This window comes from Tachypleus tridentatus, chromosome 7, assembly GCF_004210375.1.
Source record: "Tachypleus tridentatus isolate NWPU-2018 chromosome 7, ASM421037v1, whole genome shotgun sequence".
Lineage (NCBI taxonomy): Eukaryota > Metazoa > Arthropoda > Merostomata > Xiphosura > Limulidae > Tachypleus > Tachypleus tridentatus.
The window spans coordinates 35,383,440-35,404,844 of record NC_134831.1 but is presented as its reverse complement, the minus strand read 5'-3'; the positions used below and the strand labels follow the sequence as shown (position 1 = coordinate 35,404,844).

The 21,405-nt window shown below is 32.1% G+C and overlaps 1 protein-coding gene across 21 annotated transcripts in view; it reads left to right on the top strand.

Moving 5' to 3' along the window:
- LOC143255422 (NADH dehydrogenase [ubiquinone] iron-sulfur protein 3, mitochondrial-like) overlaps positions 1–21,405 on the top strand; it is a 65,466-nt gene that overhangs the window by 25,991 nt on the left and 18,070 nt on the right. For 16 of the 21 annotated variants that reach the window (XM_076511075.1, XM_076511072.1, XM_076511080.1 and 13 more), the window contains 2 exons: positions 8,314–8,551; positions 14,967–15,024. In XM_076511075.1, the coding sequence (XP_076367190.1) occupies positions 8,330–8,551; positions 14,967–15,024 (280 nt within the window). In that variant the 5' untranslated portion in view covers positions 8,314–8,329. Of the gene's footprint in view, positions 1–2,143; positions 3,499–3,573; positions 3,620–8,313; positions 8,552–14,966; positions 15,025–21,405 lie in introns of all 21 variants that reach the window. The other 5 variants (XM_076511069.1, XM_076511063.1, XM_076511065.1 and 2 more) reach the window with 4 other exon arrangements.

Here is a 21,405-nt window from a genome sequence, read left to right as displayed (position 1 = left end):
ACTGGCCCTTCATCGGTCTTACTATTCTTCTGATTGTGTTTAACTGGATCTGGCAGGAGAATGTTTTTCCTGATTTTTGGTGTACCTTTCTCTAAGCCTGGGAAGGATCCCAATATTCTTTCTAACTACTGTCCCATTGCTTTAACGAGCTGTTTCTGTAAGGTCTTAGAGAGGATGGTTAATGCTCATCTTGTTTTGTTCTTTGAATCAAACAACCTCCTATTGCTCACCCAATGTGGGTTCCAATGACAGTGCTCCACCATGGACCACCTAATTTGACTTGAAACGTCAATCAGAGAAGCCTTTCTGCAAACAACAACATTTTGTATCAATATTCTTTGATATTGAGAAGGCTAATGATACAACATGGAGGTATGACACATATATGGGTTACGTGGTCATTTGCCTATTTTTACTAAAAATTTTTTAATGGACAGGAGATTCCAAGCTACAGACTGCCCTCAAATCATTTACTGAAGTGGATCACAGCAAAAGGCTTTAACTTCTCTCTCTTTAAACCCATTTGCATGCACTCTTGCTGACAACAGGGTAGTCACCCTAATCCTCAACTCTGTATCGATGAAATTGTGCTGCCTGCAGGATAAAGTTCTTAGGGCTTATCTTTAACCTTATGCTGACCTTTATACCATACATCAAACAGCTACAGGTCAAATGTACAAGAGCACTGAACATCTTCCATGTCCTGTCTTCCACCACATGGGGAGCTGATCAATGTTCTGTGCTAAAGATATATCATGTTCTTATTCAGTTGAAACTTGACTATGGATCACTGGTCTATGGCTCTACCAGGACCTCAGCCTTAAAGATGTTGGACCCCATTCATTATCAAGGACTTTGGCTCTACACTGGGGCTTTCTGCACTTTCCCTGTTCAGAGCTAATACATAGTCTCTTGAACCTTCTTTGTACCTTTGCCATTTGCAACTGTCTTTACTATATGTTTCAAAACTTTGTTCTTTACCAGAGCATCCCATTTGGGGTTGTGTTTTCCTTCCTCGGTGGGCCATACTTTTCAGAACAGATGATCTGTCATTGCTACTTTTGGCCTTAGTATCCAGGCTTAGTTGGATGAATTGGGTCTGTCCTTGGATAACATTACTGCATTTATTGGTCAGCCCATTCCTCCATAACTTTTTACATTCCCCAAATGTGACCTATCTTTAAGTCATCCGAGAAGAGCAGACACTCCTGATTGGAAATACTGTCTGTTATTTGCTGAACATCTTTTGAACCATCCTTCCATTATGATTTATATAGATAGTTCAAAATCAGGTGACTATGTGGGTTCTGTTGTGGTTTGTTAGGGTTCGGTGGTTGCAAGCAGGATCTCCTTTACAGCACCTGTGTTCACTGCTGAACTGTACACCATTTCTTGTGCCCTGGATCACATAGAAGCTAAGCAGTACTCAAACTGCAGTATTTATACTGACTCGCTTTGTTCTCTACTGGCCCTGGAATCACTTCACATCAGGTCACAGCCTATTCTTTCTAATTTTCAAAACCAACTGGCCCATTTCTCTTTAACATCTAATTCTAACCAGATTTTCTGGATACCTGACCATGTTGGTATTTGCGAGAACGAGCTCGCCAACACTGCTTCTAAATCTATCTGCTCTGGCACTATCACTGCTGTGCCTATTTCGTATGTTGATTATGGTCCTGTATTGAAGGTTTGGCTCCATGCCAGCTGGCAGTCGACTTGGAGTGAGCAACGCGAAAACAAGCTTTTCCAAATAAAACCATATATTGGACTTTGGCTATCTTGCTTCCATAAGGATCAGAAAGAGGAAGATGTTCTAACTAGACTATGCATTGGCCACAGTTTTTTGACTCATCGTTTTCTTTTATCTGGAACTGATGCACCAATGTGTAGTCTGTGTAACACTCAGGTCACAATAAGCCACGTTTTACTTTCTTGTAATCGTTATGACTCTCAACGACGGCACCATTTTCAACATGTTCTGTCCCAAAGTTTGTCTAAAATGATATACAGTGTTATTGGTGATGCTGACAATGTCCATCTTGGAAATATATTTTTTTTAAAGGCTATTAATCTTTTTAATGCCATTTAAGGTTTTTAGTTTATACATTAGAACTTTTTAATGTGATTATTCTTTTTTAAGAATCAAAGTCCATCTAGTTCAATTTGAAATTAGAAAATGGCCCTAATGTCAAATAACTCAAAACCAGGACTGGAAAGGCCAACTTCAGGTGAATAATGCTGCTGTTTGAACTACCTGTTAGTTATTCAGGTGAGTTATTATTAAAATTTTGCTTCAAGTCTTTTTTAGAACTTTTATTACTGTCTGAAAATGGCCATAAGGTCAAATAACTCAAAACCAGGACTGGAAAGGCCAACTTCAGGTGACTAATGCTGCTGTTTGAACTACCTGTTAGTCATCCTGGTAAGTTATTATTAAAATTTTGATAGAAGTCTTTTAAAATTTTTATTAGTTTAGTTTTTGAAAATGGTCATAACATCAAATAATTTGGAACCAGGACTGGAAAGACCAACTTCAGGTGACTGACAGTGGTTTTTGTACTTACCTGTTAGTCTTCCTGGTTATGACAATTACAATTGTGCTACAGAAAGTCCTTTACAGCTTGTATTACTCTAGTTTTCTGTTACTGCTGTAGACGAGATGTAAACATTGGTTTTGTGCTATTTATGTTTTTTCAAACTTTGTTTTGTTTTAACTTAATTTCCTTTTATGAATTTTAATAATTTTACTTTATTTTTAACTTTTTACCAGATGTTTGGTGCAGATAGCTTAGTTGCTTTTTGCCATAAAACACCAAACCAACCAACCAATTACTGTGGTAATCTAATTGTTGTATCTGGAAGTGTTAATTATTTATTTGGATGATATGCACACCATTTATTAAAGAGAAAACAGATGCTTACAGTTTTACATATTAATGTGGTTTGGAGAAAAATGAGGATAGACTAACAATTTTAGCAAAATACTGAAGAACAATTAAAACCACTTTTATAAAACTTTGACTCATAAAAACACAGACTCAATAAGTCTTGATACAAAATTATACTAATTTTGATTCCCTGTTTGCTCTTTAAGAAGGAAGGTCTACCCTTAGAAAATGCTTAGATTATAGGGTTTTTATCACTTGTTTATTTAAATTACTGTTCTCTATATTGCAAGTCATCTTTTAAGTATGTAACAGTTATAAACATTTATTGTAAATTGCATAATATCTCTTAAACTTAAAAATCCTTGTGATTTATTCCACAATAACAATTATTATTCCACAATAGTTTATAAAGTCTCAAGGAAAATAACTGTTTCTATGAATATGATGTGTGTATTTGACACTTAATTTTTCTTAATTTTTCCATTATAAAGTGACTTGATATTGAAGGAAGAAAATGTTTAGAATATAAATTTACGAGATTTGCTGTCAACAGTAATGAGGGCCAGAAGTTTAAGAGGGGAATTGATGATTTCCTGAAAAGTAAAGGGTGATTTTACTTTTTCAAATCTGTGTCTGTATACAATAGCATTGAAGGATCAATTAGTTTCTTGTCTATAAATAGGTTATGCTGTGTGAAGATACAAGATAATGTAAATCATCAACATAAGGTGACTCTAATCACATGTACTTTTTGTGCAGAAATTAAAAAAAAACATTTTTTTATTAAAGAATTTTACCAAACCTTAGGAATAAAATATTGAGATTGTATTGAATATGTTTTTGTTGTTACTTTTTCTTGTTTTAGTTCCATTTTATCAACAAGTTATGACCAGAGTTTTAGTATGTAAGGTCATTACATTTTTATTATGATTTGTCTTTATGAATTTTTGTCGTAGTTCATAACTCATGTGAAAATATAACTTAGTTTTGAAAATAATACAAAGTGTGGATACATAATGAACAAAGAGAAGCTAAAGATTATTGAATCAAATACCATTATTAGTACTTTTATGCTGTTAGTTGTGTAATTAATTAAACTGTTGATGTATTTAACATAATTTTAACTGAGCTACTGAATTTATCTGTACACTTGTACCATCACCATTCAACAATGGTTTTTATATATCTAGTGTCCCTGACTAACAAATGGCCTTGTTCAAAACCTTCCATTTTTCCTTTTCCTGTCAAGTTCTTTCCTCTCCATTTTGTTTTGTTTAATTTATCTCTTTTGTCCTACTTGTTTCCCATACTTGCACATCACTGTTGTTCTCAGTGCCCTTACCCAATAACTTTTTGAACCTTTGGCTTATAACATTTAATATATTAAAATTTTTGTTGTATTTTTAATTTATAAAAAGTGTACCACTAAAAAAAAAAACCTGATCTCTTTGTCTTGGAAAGTGTACTAAAAGATTGGTAAATTTTGTAAATTACATATACTATATTAAAAATTAGTAGAATCAGAACTGTAACAACTGGGAATGAGTATAAAGTAGTTATGTGGTTGGTCAGTTTGACCAAGTCATTGTTGAGAGAGATAACACTAAATTTACTTATGAAAAATGGCTGATTGTTTCATTCAAGCAAGGTGTAACTCTCACCTATTTAAATTGTAAGAATAAATTTAAGTTTTCTTTGATGTATCTAAACTTTGTATAAATGAAAAAATACCAAGTCTTTATTTCTCTGTAGACTATATCAACCATTGTAATTAAATGTCAGTTTGCCCTTGAAGAGGAAAGGTGCACCTTTTGAAAGTTTTTGGGTTATAAGGGTTTTGTATTTATTCATCCATCATAGATAAGTGCTATAAAATTATTATTGTAGCTTATTTGCTTTTTGTATGAAAAGGACACAAGAGTTAGTGAGGTGACAACAATCGTTTGTTTTATTAAAGCCACTTTTGAGCTCTTCATACATAATGCTATCTCTATACATATCCAACAAAACCTTGAGTCTGTAGTACCAGAAAATTTCATGTAATTATCCTGATGTTTTTTCTGTACTTCATGTCTTGAAAATATGAGTGAAAATTCTCCCTCTGTAAACTTAATTTTGTCAAAACTACTTTTTCCAGGCATGGTTTTTAAACATGATTTAAATTCAATGTGAAATAAATGTATTTTACATTTCATTGCAATACTATTCTAAACTTCCAGTCATTTTCATTTTTCACAAGTAAAAGGTTATAGTTGGTTAATTCAGTGATATGTTTTTTATTCTACAACTGTTTTGAAAAAAATAAATTGAGAATACATATAAAAGGAGTGATTATTAGCGTTTAAAACATTTAACTTGTGTGGTTATCAGATGGTCCATATAGTTACAGGATAAGTTGTGATTTCCAAGTTTCTTTTTTTCTGCAAATTCAATTTTGAATCTGATTCTGAAAGTTGTACAAAATGGCTCTGAATGCATACAAAACATATACAACCCTACATGTCTTGAGGACTGCCTAGGCCCCACAGACCTGGCCAGAAGATATGTTTAAATCAAAATGACTGTTATAAACATTCACCCCTGTGAAAAACTCCCACACACATATTTTATTAGCCAAATATATTATTCTTACACTATGTTCAGAATTTCAATACTATACCTGTATTACTGTTTATCTTTCTGTTCAGTATCAGCTTTTTCCCACAATTTTGTCATCAGCAAAATAAGAGCACAACCACACAAGAATACCTTCATGAAACAAAAGAAGGGGAGCCTAATAAATAACTTCTAACTTTACAAAATAGTAAATTGTTTTAAAATCACTTTGAGTTTTGTATGCTCGAAAGGAGTTTTCATTATATTTAATAATTCGCCAACAACAGAATGATAATCTTGTAACCAAGCAAATCCTATCACCGGTCCTTTATTTTCCATCAGTAAAAAATTAGTAGTATTTTAGTAAACCAACTGTTCAATAACCTTCCTTCTCAGTTTCTTTAACTTTTTATGATGCGTCTCATCATTTCCAAGTTCAGTTTTCACATTCACATAAAAGCTGTTCATCATATTTTCTTTTATTATGAAACTTTTACTTATTTCATGCAACCTTGAATTTGATATTGTAATTTTAACATTGATCTTAACTCTTACAGTTCATTCCAGTGGTTAAATTTATTCTCTCGTTTCTGTATCTCTTCATGGTTCAATATACCTCCTCTCACCCCACTTCATTGTTAGTTCCTTCTGGACAAGACTATTAAAATGTGATTGTCACCTCCTGTTTACAGCATTCTTAGACCAGTCACCTAGTATTACATTCTCTACATGCTGTTATACTTTGAAGTCATGTGTTGTAAAGACATCTTTTCTCTTGTACCTTTTTCATACAATTCTTTTTTATCAGGAATTGTCTTTTTTGTTGGTTATATTTTACCCACACAGTTATTCTGAAGTTTTATGTTCAAGAATTGTGGATTTACTTTTTGGTTGGTTACTCTTGTTTTTGAGAATTTTTGTTTGATGCTTTTCCCAAGGATGCAGCCTTAACAATTTATTCATTGAATTTCTAGTATGATTAGCCTCAGAAAGCTTCATGTGCATTTTTTTTACCATGGGCCTCTTTTGAGAATTAATCCTGGCCCCTTTTTCACAACTGTTCTTCCTGATATTCCAGAGTAGTTGGACACACTAACTAAGGTTTACTGGCATCATACATCAACTCTGAGTTTCTCATTGGCCTTGTGGATGAAGGTACAGATGGAGTCTACACAGGAGAAGATGTGCAGTCATATGCACTGACTTTGTTTTCTCACACTGTGCATCCTGTTTGAAGAGTTGTCTTTTTCTTTAACTTTGGGTTTGATTCATGGATATAGCTCTTTGAGAACACCACTGTGACCATCATCTGGTTTTGTTGGTGCCTCTTGTCACAGAATTTGTGGGGACAGATTGACTAGATAGTATCTTATCTGTGTACTTCTATAAATCTTGGGACTCAATTCCTACCTACCTTAGGATCACTTACCACTTCTTTTAATTTTTTGTAATGTAGGCCCTTTTAATCTTAAGTATCTGCCTCAGAAAGTGAAGTCTCTTGTGATCAAAAGGTGATTGTGAAGACAGCTGACTCTAATCTACACAGGTATTCATGCTTCTTTATTAGTAACAATCATTTAGGGCATTGGTGACCAGTTTTGTATATTTTATGTCTTCCTGAAATCGGGTGGAAGGACTGTTCTGGAGAACAATATTTTTCAAAGTATTTGGTCTTCATTAGAGCATGGGAGCCACATGAATAATCTGTATTTGTAAGTTAATGTGGGCTTGTTACATAGCTTAATGGCCTTCATTCATTGAAACGATATCACAGTCATTAATTCTTGCAGAACAGAATTGATATTCATTCTAGAATTCTTTGTACATGATTTTTGTTCATATGAATGTCAACCTTTTCTTGGAATAGATATTTCTGAAGGGCAACTTTGTCTATGAAAGTCATAACAAGTTCCATTGGTTTAGGTTGTCAGGCTCATCAGTTAGCAGTGATAATTTTGATACCAATTGCCTTTTGTTTCCAGTACGGTCTGAAATATCCATATTAGTCACATCAGACCCAAGTAAAAATCTCTCACACATCTGCTCTATCAATACTAGGAAATGAGTTGTTGGTATCTTGCTTAACACTTTAGGTTAAGATATTTATTATGTTTGTTTATCAACACCTTAAACTGTATTTTAAAAAGGTGTTTGTTTTGTTATCTAACCAAATCAACAACTTGCTTTGTTCATCAGTGCTGCTACTTGATTTATTTTATAAGATCTTGATCACTGGCTTGGTAACTTGACGTGGTGTTGATAAAGATGCCCTGGTCACATGTAAAGTATCAGATTCATACTGCCATTTTCTCAAGTCTACAGTGACTGTACAGATAAAATGCTTCCTTCTTCCCCATGTGTGACAGATGCCTCTACTTCTTCTAGCCCCACCTACATTCTGATTATGAGGATCATAGATTAAATTTGCAGTAGACATACAACATGTTATTTGAAATTAACAACTTAGAAGCAAAATAAAAGTGGTTTAATGTCAGCATGACAAGTCCCACCATTCTCCTGGCAACATTAAGGAACAATATACATGAATATCTAAATTGTAAGTGTAGTACACATAAAACTAGTACTAGATGACAGTAGATATCAATATTCAGAGTTCAATTGAAAAGTTGATGGATAAGAGAAAAGTAGCCTTTTCATAAATAAAGAGTTACAGCTCAGACTTAAATTAGCAATAAGTATCACTCTGAAATTTTCTTTACTTCTATGATATTAACTTTGATGTAGCTCAAATTAGTGACTGAAGAACGTTTTTATAGTGATGTTCCTGAAATGAGACTGAATGTTTTAATATTTTAACCACTGTTAGAAAACAAAATATTCCAATGAGAACACAACTGTCTGACTTTGGAAGATATGTTTCTGAAAGCCTGCCAAAGTATGTACAGAAGGTGCAGATGATACCTGGGGATAAGCTAGAAATTTTAATTGCTCATGAAGGAGTTCTACCTGTTACAATATTTCTGAAAGATCACCACAATGCTCGGTTCACTAACATTAGTAATATTGCTGGTGTTGATGTACCCGCATGCCAGTGGAGGTTTGAGGTAAGTACATGTTAACTTACAGTCAATTGCTAATAGTTTAAATTTTAGATTTGCAAATTATGTGACTGAAATAAATTAAAATAATAATTAACTAGTAAAAAGATACATGTAGTGTAAAAATATAATATTTAAGGCTTTAAATTTGTTAATTGTTTTTTAGGCAGTTGATTTAGAGCTATCCTAAAATAGCACCCTAATTATATAAGTTCACATAATGAATTTAAATGAATTTGATTTCTCAATTGTCCAAATTCTGTACCCTATTTTGTAACAAATGTCTTACAATTTATTTTAGCAGTTTTGCATGGTTGTGCTTGTATTATTCGTTCTGTTAAGAAATATTGAGGCTGAAACTACAAGAAGACACATGTTGGCAAAACTTGTAACACCTAATTATAATAATAATAGTTATCACTCTTTTCTTTTCTTTTAAGCTATCACAAGTAACATGTCAGAGACTACTGCATAATACTGCTCTTTTCTGATGTGAATTTCCTGTTGTCCATATCTGTGACTTGGAATAATCTTTTAGTGGATTCTTCTCATTATTGTGACTGTTCTCAACTCTTGTATTTCATCATGAAGATCCTGATTTCTGCAAAGAAGTATTAGCCCATTTACTCTTCCTAGGCATCTGAATGTAGCTCTGTATTGAAGAAAAAATACAATGTGTGTTTTCACTTCATTTGCTCACCCTTTATTTAAAGAATGGTTTAAGATTTGGTCTTTTCATTATGATGTTGATTTTCTATAATGTCAGTTTTTGATTTGTCTTCTATTTGAAATATAGTAAACCAAATGGGTGTCTTTGTCATTCAATTATATCTTCAGTATATTTTAAACTATTGGCACTAAATATGATGCATTTAGTCTGGTTCATGTATTGTTAGATGATATTCTTTGCTTTCTCTTAGATTTTTAGAATTACTAATTTAGTTTTCTGCTGTTAACATTGTGATTGCTTGATCTTCACTGAAGGATGGTAAATTGAAATACGATAATGATTTGTATTAGAAATAAATACATTGTATTGTTTGATTAATTCTTTCCCTAATTCTTATTTGTAAATGAGTAGAAAAGCTAAAATTGATAATTAAAATTTACACTCTCTTGATGGACTCCGTATAATATACACAAATTTGTCTTGATATTTGTAGATGTCAAGTATTAGCAATATAACTTTTGATACAGCATGTGTATCTTCACAAAACTTTGCAGACTTTTACTAAATATTAGATGTATTTTGAACACAAGAAATCAGATTTTGGGGAAATATTTTTACTAAAGATTTGTTTGTGAAAATATTGAGTCTGTTTCATTACCTGTCTGAGTGCAAAGTGTTTTATTGTTATGATTTTTTAAAAAAATTCTTCATCCCAAAAATCTCAAACGTTATTTCTTTAATCTCTAAATATATTTCAAATGTTTGTTTTTAGTAAGACATTATATTTTGTTATTTTCTATACTCTATCTTTGTGGGTTCTGTTACTTGACCAAACTTGCAAGTGTCAAAAAAAAAAAGAGGAGGAAAGAAATATGAATAATGTTTTTATTCTATTAGAATAACTACAGACTACGTATTATAACAGAAAAATACAAATGTTTGGTCTAAGTAGCTTTAGTCTCATGATGCTATACATTTGCATATATATATTTATTATTGTTTATTACATTAACCTTCCAGTCATACCTATATAGCATTAAATAATTTGCACTGACATGCTTCACGCACTCATTACATATCCAGTAATATAAAAACTGACCTTTTCTTTTCCCTGTCTTGACTGTGTGGACTAGTATTTTGTACTATAGAGCTACATTTCAACTATCATACATTATATATATAGATTATTACTATTTGCAAATAAATTATTAAACTTATTTTTTTCAAAATATACAAAAATAAATCATGAAGTAAAGTAAACAATTATCCTCCCTCACTATAACCTTTGTACTTCATGGACATAAGTTGCTAAGCCTTTTAAAATTTTGTATGTGGAGGATATCAAACAAAATGTTTTAGGCTTTCTGTATACAGTTGAATAACCAGAAAATCATAAATAACTACACTGATACCATAGAATTCTACTATAATCTATTAAGCTTAGTAATTAAGATGTATTTAGATTTTACAAAATATAAAACTTCAAGCACACTAAAGATGTGACCTATCTCCTTGAAATTTTAGATCAAAAGAACATAGTAGATTTTTCACAGATTAAAGTGTCTGGGAAAATCACCCTTTGAACATTCTAAGCCATTGATTTGTTATTTACATGTCACATTTAAAGTCTATTTTTAGGGACCGTTATTAAAAATGGAAGGTGAACAGGGCGACTGTGTTTGATTCAGTACATTAGCCATATCTCAGCAAAATAAAAAGGTGTGAGGTTCTTATTTTGTATTCTAACTTGATAAAATTAGTAATTTGAGTTCATAATCTGTACGAAACTATAGACATGGTATTTTGGCATCACAAGCATCTAATTTTAAACAGTGTTGCATTCGACATACCATGTGGCTGATAAAAATCTATATTTAGATGTATTCTTTTTATATTTAGTTTTAAAATAATAAATTAATTCCCATATAATATTAAAGTTTGAAGTATAAATTATAATTTGCTTTCAAACATATTGACATAATTTGATAAAATAGAAGATGAATTAAAATTTGAATGCATGTCAACAAAAGAGATGGCATAGTCTTTGACTCGTGACCCATAACAAAAGAGTTAACTTCTTGATTTAGTATTGTAGCAAAATATTCCACCACTTTCCCACTGCTCTAATAATGGTTATCATTTCATGTTGAAACCAGATGTACTTTTGAAAACAGTACAATTAAAATCACAAACCCACTTCCTGAATAAGGGAGACTGTCAAGTGAATAGAATACTTTATTGACATTCTTAAGAAAATTATGAATTAAAATAAAACTATGGCTTAAAATTATGAATGTAACAAAGCATTTTTAATGATGATTAGAACTGTCATTATGTCCTCTTGCTTCTAGAATATTGTCACACATATTCTTGATGTTAACAGATACATTGAATCAAAGTTGTTGGTAAATTCCATTAAATAATTTCAATGAAACCTTCATTCTTTCAAAAGCTAGGCTTGTCTTCACTGGGAGTAAAATTCTACCCATCATAAGTGCTTTGGTTTCATTAGACCTTTTAAGCTGAGATATTAACCTATCTTAGCCCCTTGACAGTGTGAAGAGGATTTTAGGCAGAATTCAATTCATAACATGTTCAGTTTTAGACATTCTTATCTTGACTAATACTTCAGTCAGTTTGGAGCTTCAACTTGTCTTCCAGTGGGTTGTTTATTGTCTGTCACTGATATTTTATGTTTACAGTACTTCTACAACCATCATGACTGTGTTGGATGACTTTAAATTCTTTCATTTGATACTTGACATTGGCTGTACTCTTTCAGTCATCTTTACTGTTTTGTTCCACTTTAATCTGAACTTGTTCTATAACACTGGAAAGTTGACATTATCAAAACCCAAACAGTTGTCACTGTTATATTGTTCCTCTGTAGATTTGTCATTAAGCACTCCTCCAGTCTTCATTGCTGTTATATCTTTCCTAAACACTGTGCATATGGGAAAGTCAAAATGCACATGTGACAGCCTTTTCATAGAGCTACATTCAAATATATTAAACTACTTTAGTTATCAGTGTATGTCAATAAGCTTGGAATCTAAATAATGTTTATGTTATCTAAACTTTACTTTCTTAATCTTACAAAGAAATGATTAACTATTTCTCACCTTTCACTCTAACTGACTCAGTATAAATTTACAAACACGTCTGTAGTAAGAACAGTTCATTAAAAATATGATAGTATTTGTCCCATCATAATTAAACATATATTCATTTGCCTTTGACTGGGATAAGTGTTATCACTTTCTTTCATTTCTTGATGACAAGAAACCTGCTTGAAACAAAATGTATCTTGGAATGGCTGTTATGGATATTAACACTTTTATTGATTAGAAGAGAACAATGTTATGACATTCCTAGGTCATCTTCAGATTAAGAAAGAGAGAGTGTTTGAATGTGACAATTGGCAGACACATGTCTTAAATACGAAAGTATAAATGGGTACCAGATTGTAGGGGATGTAGCAAGTGGATACCAGGTTATTAATTAGTATAGGTATAAAGGTGTTCCTTTATATTGGTTTCATTTTGGTTTTAGTTGCTGTATAAGTAGGGCATCTTTGATTTTGCATTTGTTTATGTTTGCTTTCAACTTAATATCTGGGTGTTTTCTATGGTTATGTTGTGTTTCTTTGATTTGCAGTGTTGAAAAACATGTGAAGGTGTTTTTTGTTTTCTTTGAATCTAGTTTCCATTTTTCTGTTTGTTTCTCCAATATATAAGTCATTGCAGTTTTTGCATTGTATTTTACAAATTATGTTGGCATTGTGTTTGTCAGTGTAGTTTTTACATAGTATAGACCTTAGTTTTGTGCCTGGCTTTTGAAAAAATTTGGTGTTTACTGGAATGTTGTGTTTTATTACAAGTTTTTTTCCAAATGTTGGTTACTTTTTAGCTGATGTTGGGAAAATATGGTGAGTAGCAGTCTAAGGTTTTGTAGTTTGTTGTATCATGAGATTTATTGTTGTTTGTTGTTGGTTCAGGTGTGTGCATATATTTTTTCACGTTTTTTTTAGGAAATTTGTTGATGTTGATGCAATGTTGTTTTATTTTGGTGATTTCATCATTTATTATATTGAATGAGCATAGTTTTGTGGCTGTGTTTATTTGGTTTCTTAATATGTTGAGTTTATGTTTTGTTTCGTGTGCTGAGTTCCAGGGAATGTATAATCCAGTATAGGTGATTTTTCTGTGGATTTCTGTTTTGAATTGTGTATCAGTTCTAGTGAATTTTGAGGTTAAGAAATGATATTTGATTAGTTTTTTTCCAGTTCACAGGTGAACTAAACGTTAGGGCATATTACGTTAACTTGACTGAAAAAACTAAGTGTGTGTTCTGTGGATGTGAATCCAGCAATTGTATTATCAACATACCTGTACCAGTATAGTTGTTGGGTGTAAGGCTGAATTGACTGCTTGTGATTCAATCTATGCCATAAAAATGTTGACTAAAACTGGCGACATGGGATTCCCCATACTTAGGCCATTTATTTGTAGGTAGTTTTGGTTAATGAACATAAAATCAGTTTTGGTGGCAATGAATTTTATAAGGGTTACTAATTGGTTGCTGGAGATGTGTATCAATGGTTTGGGGTCTTTGATATAAAGTTCTAAAATTATCTTGCAGGTTTCAATTGTTGGGACTTCTGTGAAGAGGGAGATTACATCAAACTGGCCATTAAGGCTTTATGATTTAGTTGATTAAGAATATATTTAAAGTTAAAAGAGTCTTTGATAAAGGAGCATATTTTTAATAAATACCTATGCTGTATATGTACCAAGGTTGTAGTTAAATGATTCATAGGTCAACATTATGGGTTGTAGTGGACAATCAGATTTGTGAAGTTTGGGGGTGCCGTATAGTTGTGGTGTGCATCAACTGGTCTTTTGTAGGTAAAAATAAATGTTTTCTGAGATTGTGTTGGTTTTTTCATTTGTAGTAGTATTTTGTTCAACTGGTTTTCATGTATTTTTGTTGGATTTGTGTATAGTAGTTTAAATTTGTTTGTATCTGACAAGATATTAATTTTTTGAATGTATTCATTTGTGTTCATCATAACTATAGCATTGCCTTTATCTGCTTTTAGAATTTTGATGTTGTTGTTTTGTTTTAAGTTGTATATAGAAATAATATCACTTTGTGTGGGGTTGTTTTTTAGTTTTCCAATTGTTCAGGCAGAACGTGGACTACTCCTAATTCTTTTGTCACTGTTTATCTGCACGCTTTGACTGTATATTCCAAGGGTGGATAGTTTTTGTTTCATCGTAATTAAACATATATTCATTTGCCTTTGAGTGGGGTAAGTGTTATCACTTTCTTTTATTTGTTGTTATTTTCAGCAACAATTGTTTTACCATTAATACTGGGATTCTACTCTGCAGTAGGTTTTGCCTGGCCAGGTATGCTTTGACTCAATCCCATATTATTTGCTGATTGCTCTATGATATTCACTGTAGAGATGTGGTGTTCTGTAAAATCGGTGGTGTATGTTTGTCTGTCTCTCTCTCACACACACACACACATCTCTAGTTGTTAAATTTAACCTGGTGATGGACCATTATTCATGGACTTCCTGAGAATAGTGGGGTAATTTTGTTTTTTCTGACCCTTTGATTGAATAAATTAGAATTGATCTACTTTTTAAAATCGGCAATTGCTGACACCAATTGCACTTTCTTTAGTGTGAAATTCCTCTGGATTTACCACTATATTTACTTTTCTCTTTTCTTTAAGTAGAATACAACTTCCCAGTTCTCAGTCACTAAAGTGGTGAACCTTGGAGACTTCTACCTGAGTGAGTATAAATATTAAATTTACCATGCATTCTCATAAGCACACACTCAGTAAGAAAATGGTAAAAGCTGGTTTCTTTTCTTCTATTCCCTCTGCTTGAACTCATAAGTCAGTTTGATCCATTTTTAGCAGGGCACATTTCAAAATATAGAAATTCTGGAAAAGGAAATCCTTCTTACTTGTCCAAAACCACGTGTGAAGAACTCATTGAAATAATGGCTCAGGAGGTCCACGTGTTCATTGTTGGTGAAGTGAATTCTTCTGGTTATTTTAGCTTGTCAGTTGATCAATGCCAGATCCATCACATATAAATAAGTTAAGCGTTGTGCTTTGATACTTAAAAAAATAGGCAACCTATTGAATGCTTTTTAACCTTTCTGGAACTGAAAAGCCATAGCAGTGAGGAAATGTCAAACCAGATATTGCGGTATTTACGTGAAGTTTGCAAATTTAATTTTTCAAAATGTAGGGATCAGACTCATGACAATGCTGTGTACATGTCTGGGCATTAGAAAGGAATGCAGCAAAAGATTTTAGAAGAAAATAAGTTTGACACATACACCCTTGTGCAAATTAATTGAAACAAATGGTCATTTTACAGTATTTTCAACATGGCAGTCGATGTAGGCTCGCTGGACCTGCTGATTTCCTTTAATTGTCATTTTTTTCACACAATTGGTGTCATTAGCTGTGTCTTGCAGTAAGGTCGATCTATTTTTGGGATATATGACGAAATTTTGAGGAATATTACATCATTCAAAATTGCATTAGAAGGGCAAGGAGACCAGTCAAAAAACGACTTATTACCAACTCATTGAATAAGAAATGGTATCAGTGGGGTCTAAAATACAAGAACTGGATGCAAGAACAATGGAGGAAGATGTTTTTCAGTGACGAGACTCATTTCTTCGTACAGGGTCAAAGAAGTCTGCATGTTCGCAGATCTCCAGGTGAGAAACTTCAAGAATCTCACATTAGTCACTTCGCAAAACATCCCTTGAAGAAGATGTTTTGGGGCTTTTCAGTTACTATGGCATCGGAAGCTTACATATTGTAGAAGGTATGATGCGAGGACCACAGTACATAGAAGTTTTGCAGAGAAGAGTTGTTCCAGAATTGAAAAAGAGATTTCCAGATGGATCTGGCATTTTTCAGCAAGATATGGCTCCGTGCCACACATCGAAACTTGTGAAGAATTTTATGACTACAACGAGAATAAAGGTGCTTGACTGGCCTGGAAACTCTCCAGACTTAAATCCTATTGAAAATCTTTGGGTGATTTGTAAAGAAAGACTTCCGGGAAAGACTACTACGAAAGATAAGCTAATTGAGGCCATAATTGAGGTGTGGTACCGCAATCCAAAAATTAGTGAAGATTGCAGTCAACTCATGGACAAAGCGAATTAATGATCTTCTGAAAAATAAAGACAGTCATATGATGTATTAATTTGTGAGTAATTTTTTGATTCTCAGAAATAAAATGCAAAGAATTGAAAAATTCATAATTTTCCATCTTGTTTCAATTAACTTGCACAAGGGTGTATGTGCCCTGTGTAGTAGCCCATTTGCTAAATCTAGTAGGCCGAAGTGCTGTTGACTGTTGTCAAGTGGCAGTTAATTCTTTCTATACAATGCATTTGCTCTATACATTTTTTTCAACCAGCTGGTGAAATTTCTTAAAGCTTGTCTTAGAAATGAAAGTGTGTTAAGTTCCCTCTCAGATAGCAGATGGGAGGCACATGCTATGACAACAACAGCAATTTTGAAGTCTTTCATTAAGATTTTGGAAGCTTTAGAATGTCTAGTTTAAGGCCAGTCACAAAAGCGAGACGCTAGAAGAGAAGCAGAAAGTATTACAGATAAGATGCAAGAACTATAATTTGTTTTTATGTTGATCATGTGGGATGAGATTTTGCAAACGTTTCATAAAGCAAGTTCTGCAAAATGAGGATGTGAACTTAAAAGCATGTGCAGAGTTATACGGGTCATTAGCTGACCAGTTACGCACTTTAAGGGATAACTTTGAATGATTTGAAGCAGTTGCAAAGGAAATATTACCAGATGTTGATTACAATTCAGCTCAAACTCGCAAATGTGTCAGAAAGAAGGTACTCAATAATGGAGATGCACAAAAAGTAGATCTGAATTTTAGAGATATGTTTCGTATTACCACCTTCTGCACAATTGTTGACAAACTTGAAACCCAGAGGAGAAGAAGAGGAGAGGTGTACAAAGAAATAGCAAACAGATTTTCTTTCCTAAGTGATGTGCCAAATGATGTCACTTCATCTGCTGAAACTGAAAGGTACTTTCAGTGTTCCCGAAAGCTAATTGATGCATACTCAGAGGACTTGGAAACTAATCTCTCTGCCAAGCTTCAGCAGTTTCACTTGTATGTGCAACATAAGTTCAGTGCAACAAAGACTGTGAAAACCAGATTCAGTCATGCTGAACTTTACAAAATAATTTCAGAAGAAAAATTTAGTGTGTGTTTCCAAGAGTAAACGTTGCATTGAGTGTATTTTTAACATTAATGGTCACAAATTGAATGGCTTAGTGTTCATTTTCTCAACTCAAGCATCTTAGAAATCCCAACAGAACAACTATGCAACAAGACCGGATGGATGCCTTATCTCTGCTAAGTATATAAGCAGATTTGTTATGCCAAATTAGTTTTGAGGACTTGATCAAAGACTTTGAAATTAAAAAGTACAGAAGAAAACTTTTAAAAATTTAAATAAATATCAAGGTATAAATATATAATTTTATGTTCAAAGTGAGAAATTGTTAACATCAAAGTGAGAATTTTTTGAATAAAAGGATTTTGAGTAAATTTTTCATTGTTTTGTTAACACACATCAAAGTGTGAATTTGTGAACATCAGAGTGAGAACTGTTCAGAGCGAAAATAAATATACAGTAAAATAATTCTTTTTAATTATCATTAATCAAAGAAGTGATTTCCTTCATCATTTCTAAATAAAAGGCCTCAGTCATTGCTTGACTTTTAACCATGCCCAATCTGTTAAATAAATAAATAAATAAAAAGTTTTTATTTAATATAGTTGTGGAGTCTGGCCTGGAGGAACACTACAGAAGGGTTATAAATTTTCAAACTATTATTTCACTTTCAGCACTTATTGAGTCTTAATTTCTTGTCAGTTAAGCACTGGGGGGGGGGGCTGAGGGGTCACCATTGTTGGGCTATGCTTAGGGCATCAGTTGACTTTTATCTGACCCTGAATGAATGGAATAACTACTTTAACTGAAATTGTATAAAATAAAAATATTTACTTTTTATTGTAAATATTTAATTGTTACTATGAAATCTTTTTTCTTTTTCTTTATTTTTTTCTACTTGTCCATCAACTTGTTTCAGAAAGACTTTTCTGCTATTTCGGTTTATTTTTTGAAGTTTTTCAAACATATATAAAAGGAAAACTGTCTTAATAATATTTCTTATGTGCAGAAAACTTACTACAAGGATGATCACTTTTTACTTTTAAAGAATTTGAATATTAGCATAGTAATAAAAAACAAATTTTTCAGAAAAATCTATAGAACAACTTTAATGTATATCTCTATAGTTCTCTTATTAATCAAAATTTTCCTGATTTATAAATAAGATAATGAACTAGAATCCAAGTATTAATAACAGATAAAATACAATGTACCAGTAGAAGAGTATTGTATTAGTATTTTAGTTATTTCATCTTGAGGTTTCATTCCTACTTCACTTGTCTAGTAACTTTCAAGTATAATTTAAGAAGGCAAGAATTCAAGAATGAACTGTGAAAAAGCAATCATTTTAAAATGTATTAGTTACTTTAGTTTGTTACACATAACTTAAGTTCTTACCTGTATTGTCTTTTGTTTAAACATTTAATGATTGTGTAATTTGTAGTGTAATTTTCATGTAGTAGATTTTGACATGCTTTATTTTGATAGAAGTATTGAATTTTTGCTGTTTTGTAGTTTTGCAAAGAATAGTGCAGAGATTTGTGATCAACCCTTTGGAATACTGATAAGGAAAATCGTTTTGTCGAGTTTTTTATAACAAAAAACACATTTGATATTTAATTTTTAGTAACTGAAATTAACTTTTATAAAGGTACATTTGAACCTAGATTTTTTGTTTAGTTACATTTTTTAAAATTTTCTTCACTTTGTATATAACTGTTTACTAAAAATTATACATGCTAATGTTTATCTTTCAATGCTGTAGTATATACTTATGATTTGCTTAATTATAACACTTTGATCATTGAAGTGCTCAGAAAATCTGCTCAAATAATGAAGATAATTGTGTGTGTTGTCACTTGAATAATGTTACATATATTTGCATGTGAAAAGTAAGTTACTATGAATTAAATGATAGTTGCTTTGACTGAGCATCTGACATTAAAGCCATGGACACATTATAAGGTGATGGCTATTCACCTGATAAACAGTAGCTCTAGAATTTGAATTGGGTTCTTCTTTTTAATTACTGTGTATCTGGTTGAAAGTTCCAAATTAAAGACGTTGGCAGGTGGCTTCATTGTTTCTACTATAAATAAAACAAATAACTCTGACACCTCATAGCTATTTACCCTAGAAAACTTGTATTTCTTAAGATGAGTCATTTGGAGCCAATTTTACATAATTAATTTAGCTTTGCAACTTGTAATGTGTATACTGCATGCATGGCTTCAATATGAAACTTTCAAATGAGAAAAAGTGTTTTGAAAAGTGTGGCTTGATGACAAACAAATGTACTTTAAGCTTCAACAGCAAGTATAAAGTTTCTTGTCTGCCACATCTGACTTATGCTGCTGTGTAGAATGTCAGTACAAACACAAAATATCCCTAATTAAATTTAATTGTAATCTTTTTTTTTAACGTTAGTGAATGATCTTTTGAGTGTATACATTAACATTGTGAGAAAGTTATTATTTACTGGAGAATATCAAACAGTGCTTTTCAATGTATCTATTAAATATAACTGTATTTCTTTTTTATTTTGAAAAAAATAATTGAATCACACATGCAACTTTGTTCAAAAGACTGTTAATGTTTTCAACATAAGTTGTAAAAATGTATTTTTCTCATGTTCTATAAATTGTTTTATGTAATCAATTTAAATTTTACCTAACATGAAGATATTATTTAGTTATGAGAATTATGATTTAGTGTATGTAAATAATTATAAAAATATCTTAAATTAAATGTTAAAGTTCTGAATTTTTCAGAAATGTTGGCTGCTAATGTTGTCCAAAAATAATTGTAATTTTTGAACTGTGAAGTTTGGACAAGTATAAACCAGTGTTATAAAGCATGCTTCAATCAAAGTAAGGAGCATTTACTTCAGCACACTTTTGCCAGTGTGTAATGATGTTGTTTATGCCCTGCTGTAAAAATCATAGTTTTTATGGTCAGTAAAAATAAGTAAAACATGTAAGTGACAAATCTTGACTACTCACTTATGGGGTTATGTACTTAAGAGTTCTGAAAGAATCTCTTGGTTGTGCAGGGTATCTCAATGCCTGTGAGGTTTAACTTAATTGGGTTAAACACATTTCATTACAAGTGATGCCCATCAAGCACCTCCAGCACAAAAGACATTGAGCTAATTGTCATCAAAAACAATAAGTTGATTTATTTATCTTCTAAGAGATGCCAAATCTAACCATGCTTTTAAAACATACTGGAGCGAGTACTGAAACTCAAAAGTGTGACCATACTGTTACTATAATTGTTTATTAACAAAGGAACAGTGCTGTCTTAAATGGGGCTGAGAGGGATGACAGACCATTCACCAAATACTCTTCCCTTTGCAATGTATAGTAGTATCTACACAAAACTCCCTTGCTTGCCTACAGTGTTACAGTGGTACATCTGCAGACTTACAAAACTAGAAACCAGGTTTTGATTTTCTTGGAGGGGGACAGAGCACAGTATCCCACTGTGTATAACTTTGTGTTTAACTACAAACAAAACTACCTTATAAATGTGGAAAAGTTGTCCATACTTCTCTACTCCAAGTTTTCATTTTTGCATTATTTAAAGCTATGTCTCATATAACATCTTTTGCTGCTGACACCTGTGTGGCTTGTCCTGAAGACAAAATTACTGATGAAGAAGAAGCTGATAATAAAGATCTTAGGAGAAGCAATGGAACAAAATGGTTTCAAGTCTTCTTTTATTATTTCCTTAAAATTTTAAAAGTTTATTTTTGTTCACACAGATTATTTTAATAACATACTCTTTTCATCCTTTATCATACATTACAAAGTTTTACTTTTATTGGGAAAAGTTTTTTAACAAGTTGCATACTATTGTTTTAATGATTTATTATATTAATATTTCTTTCTCACAAACTTATATTTACTTAAAACATTTGT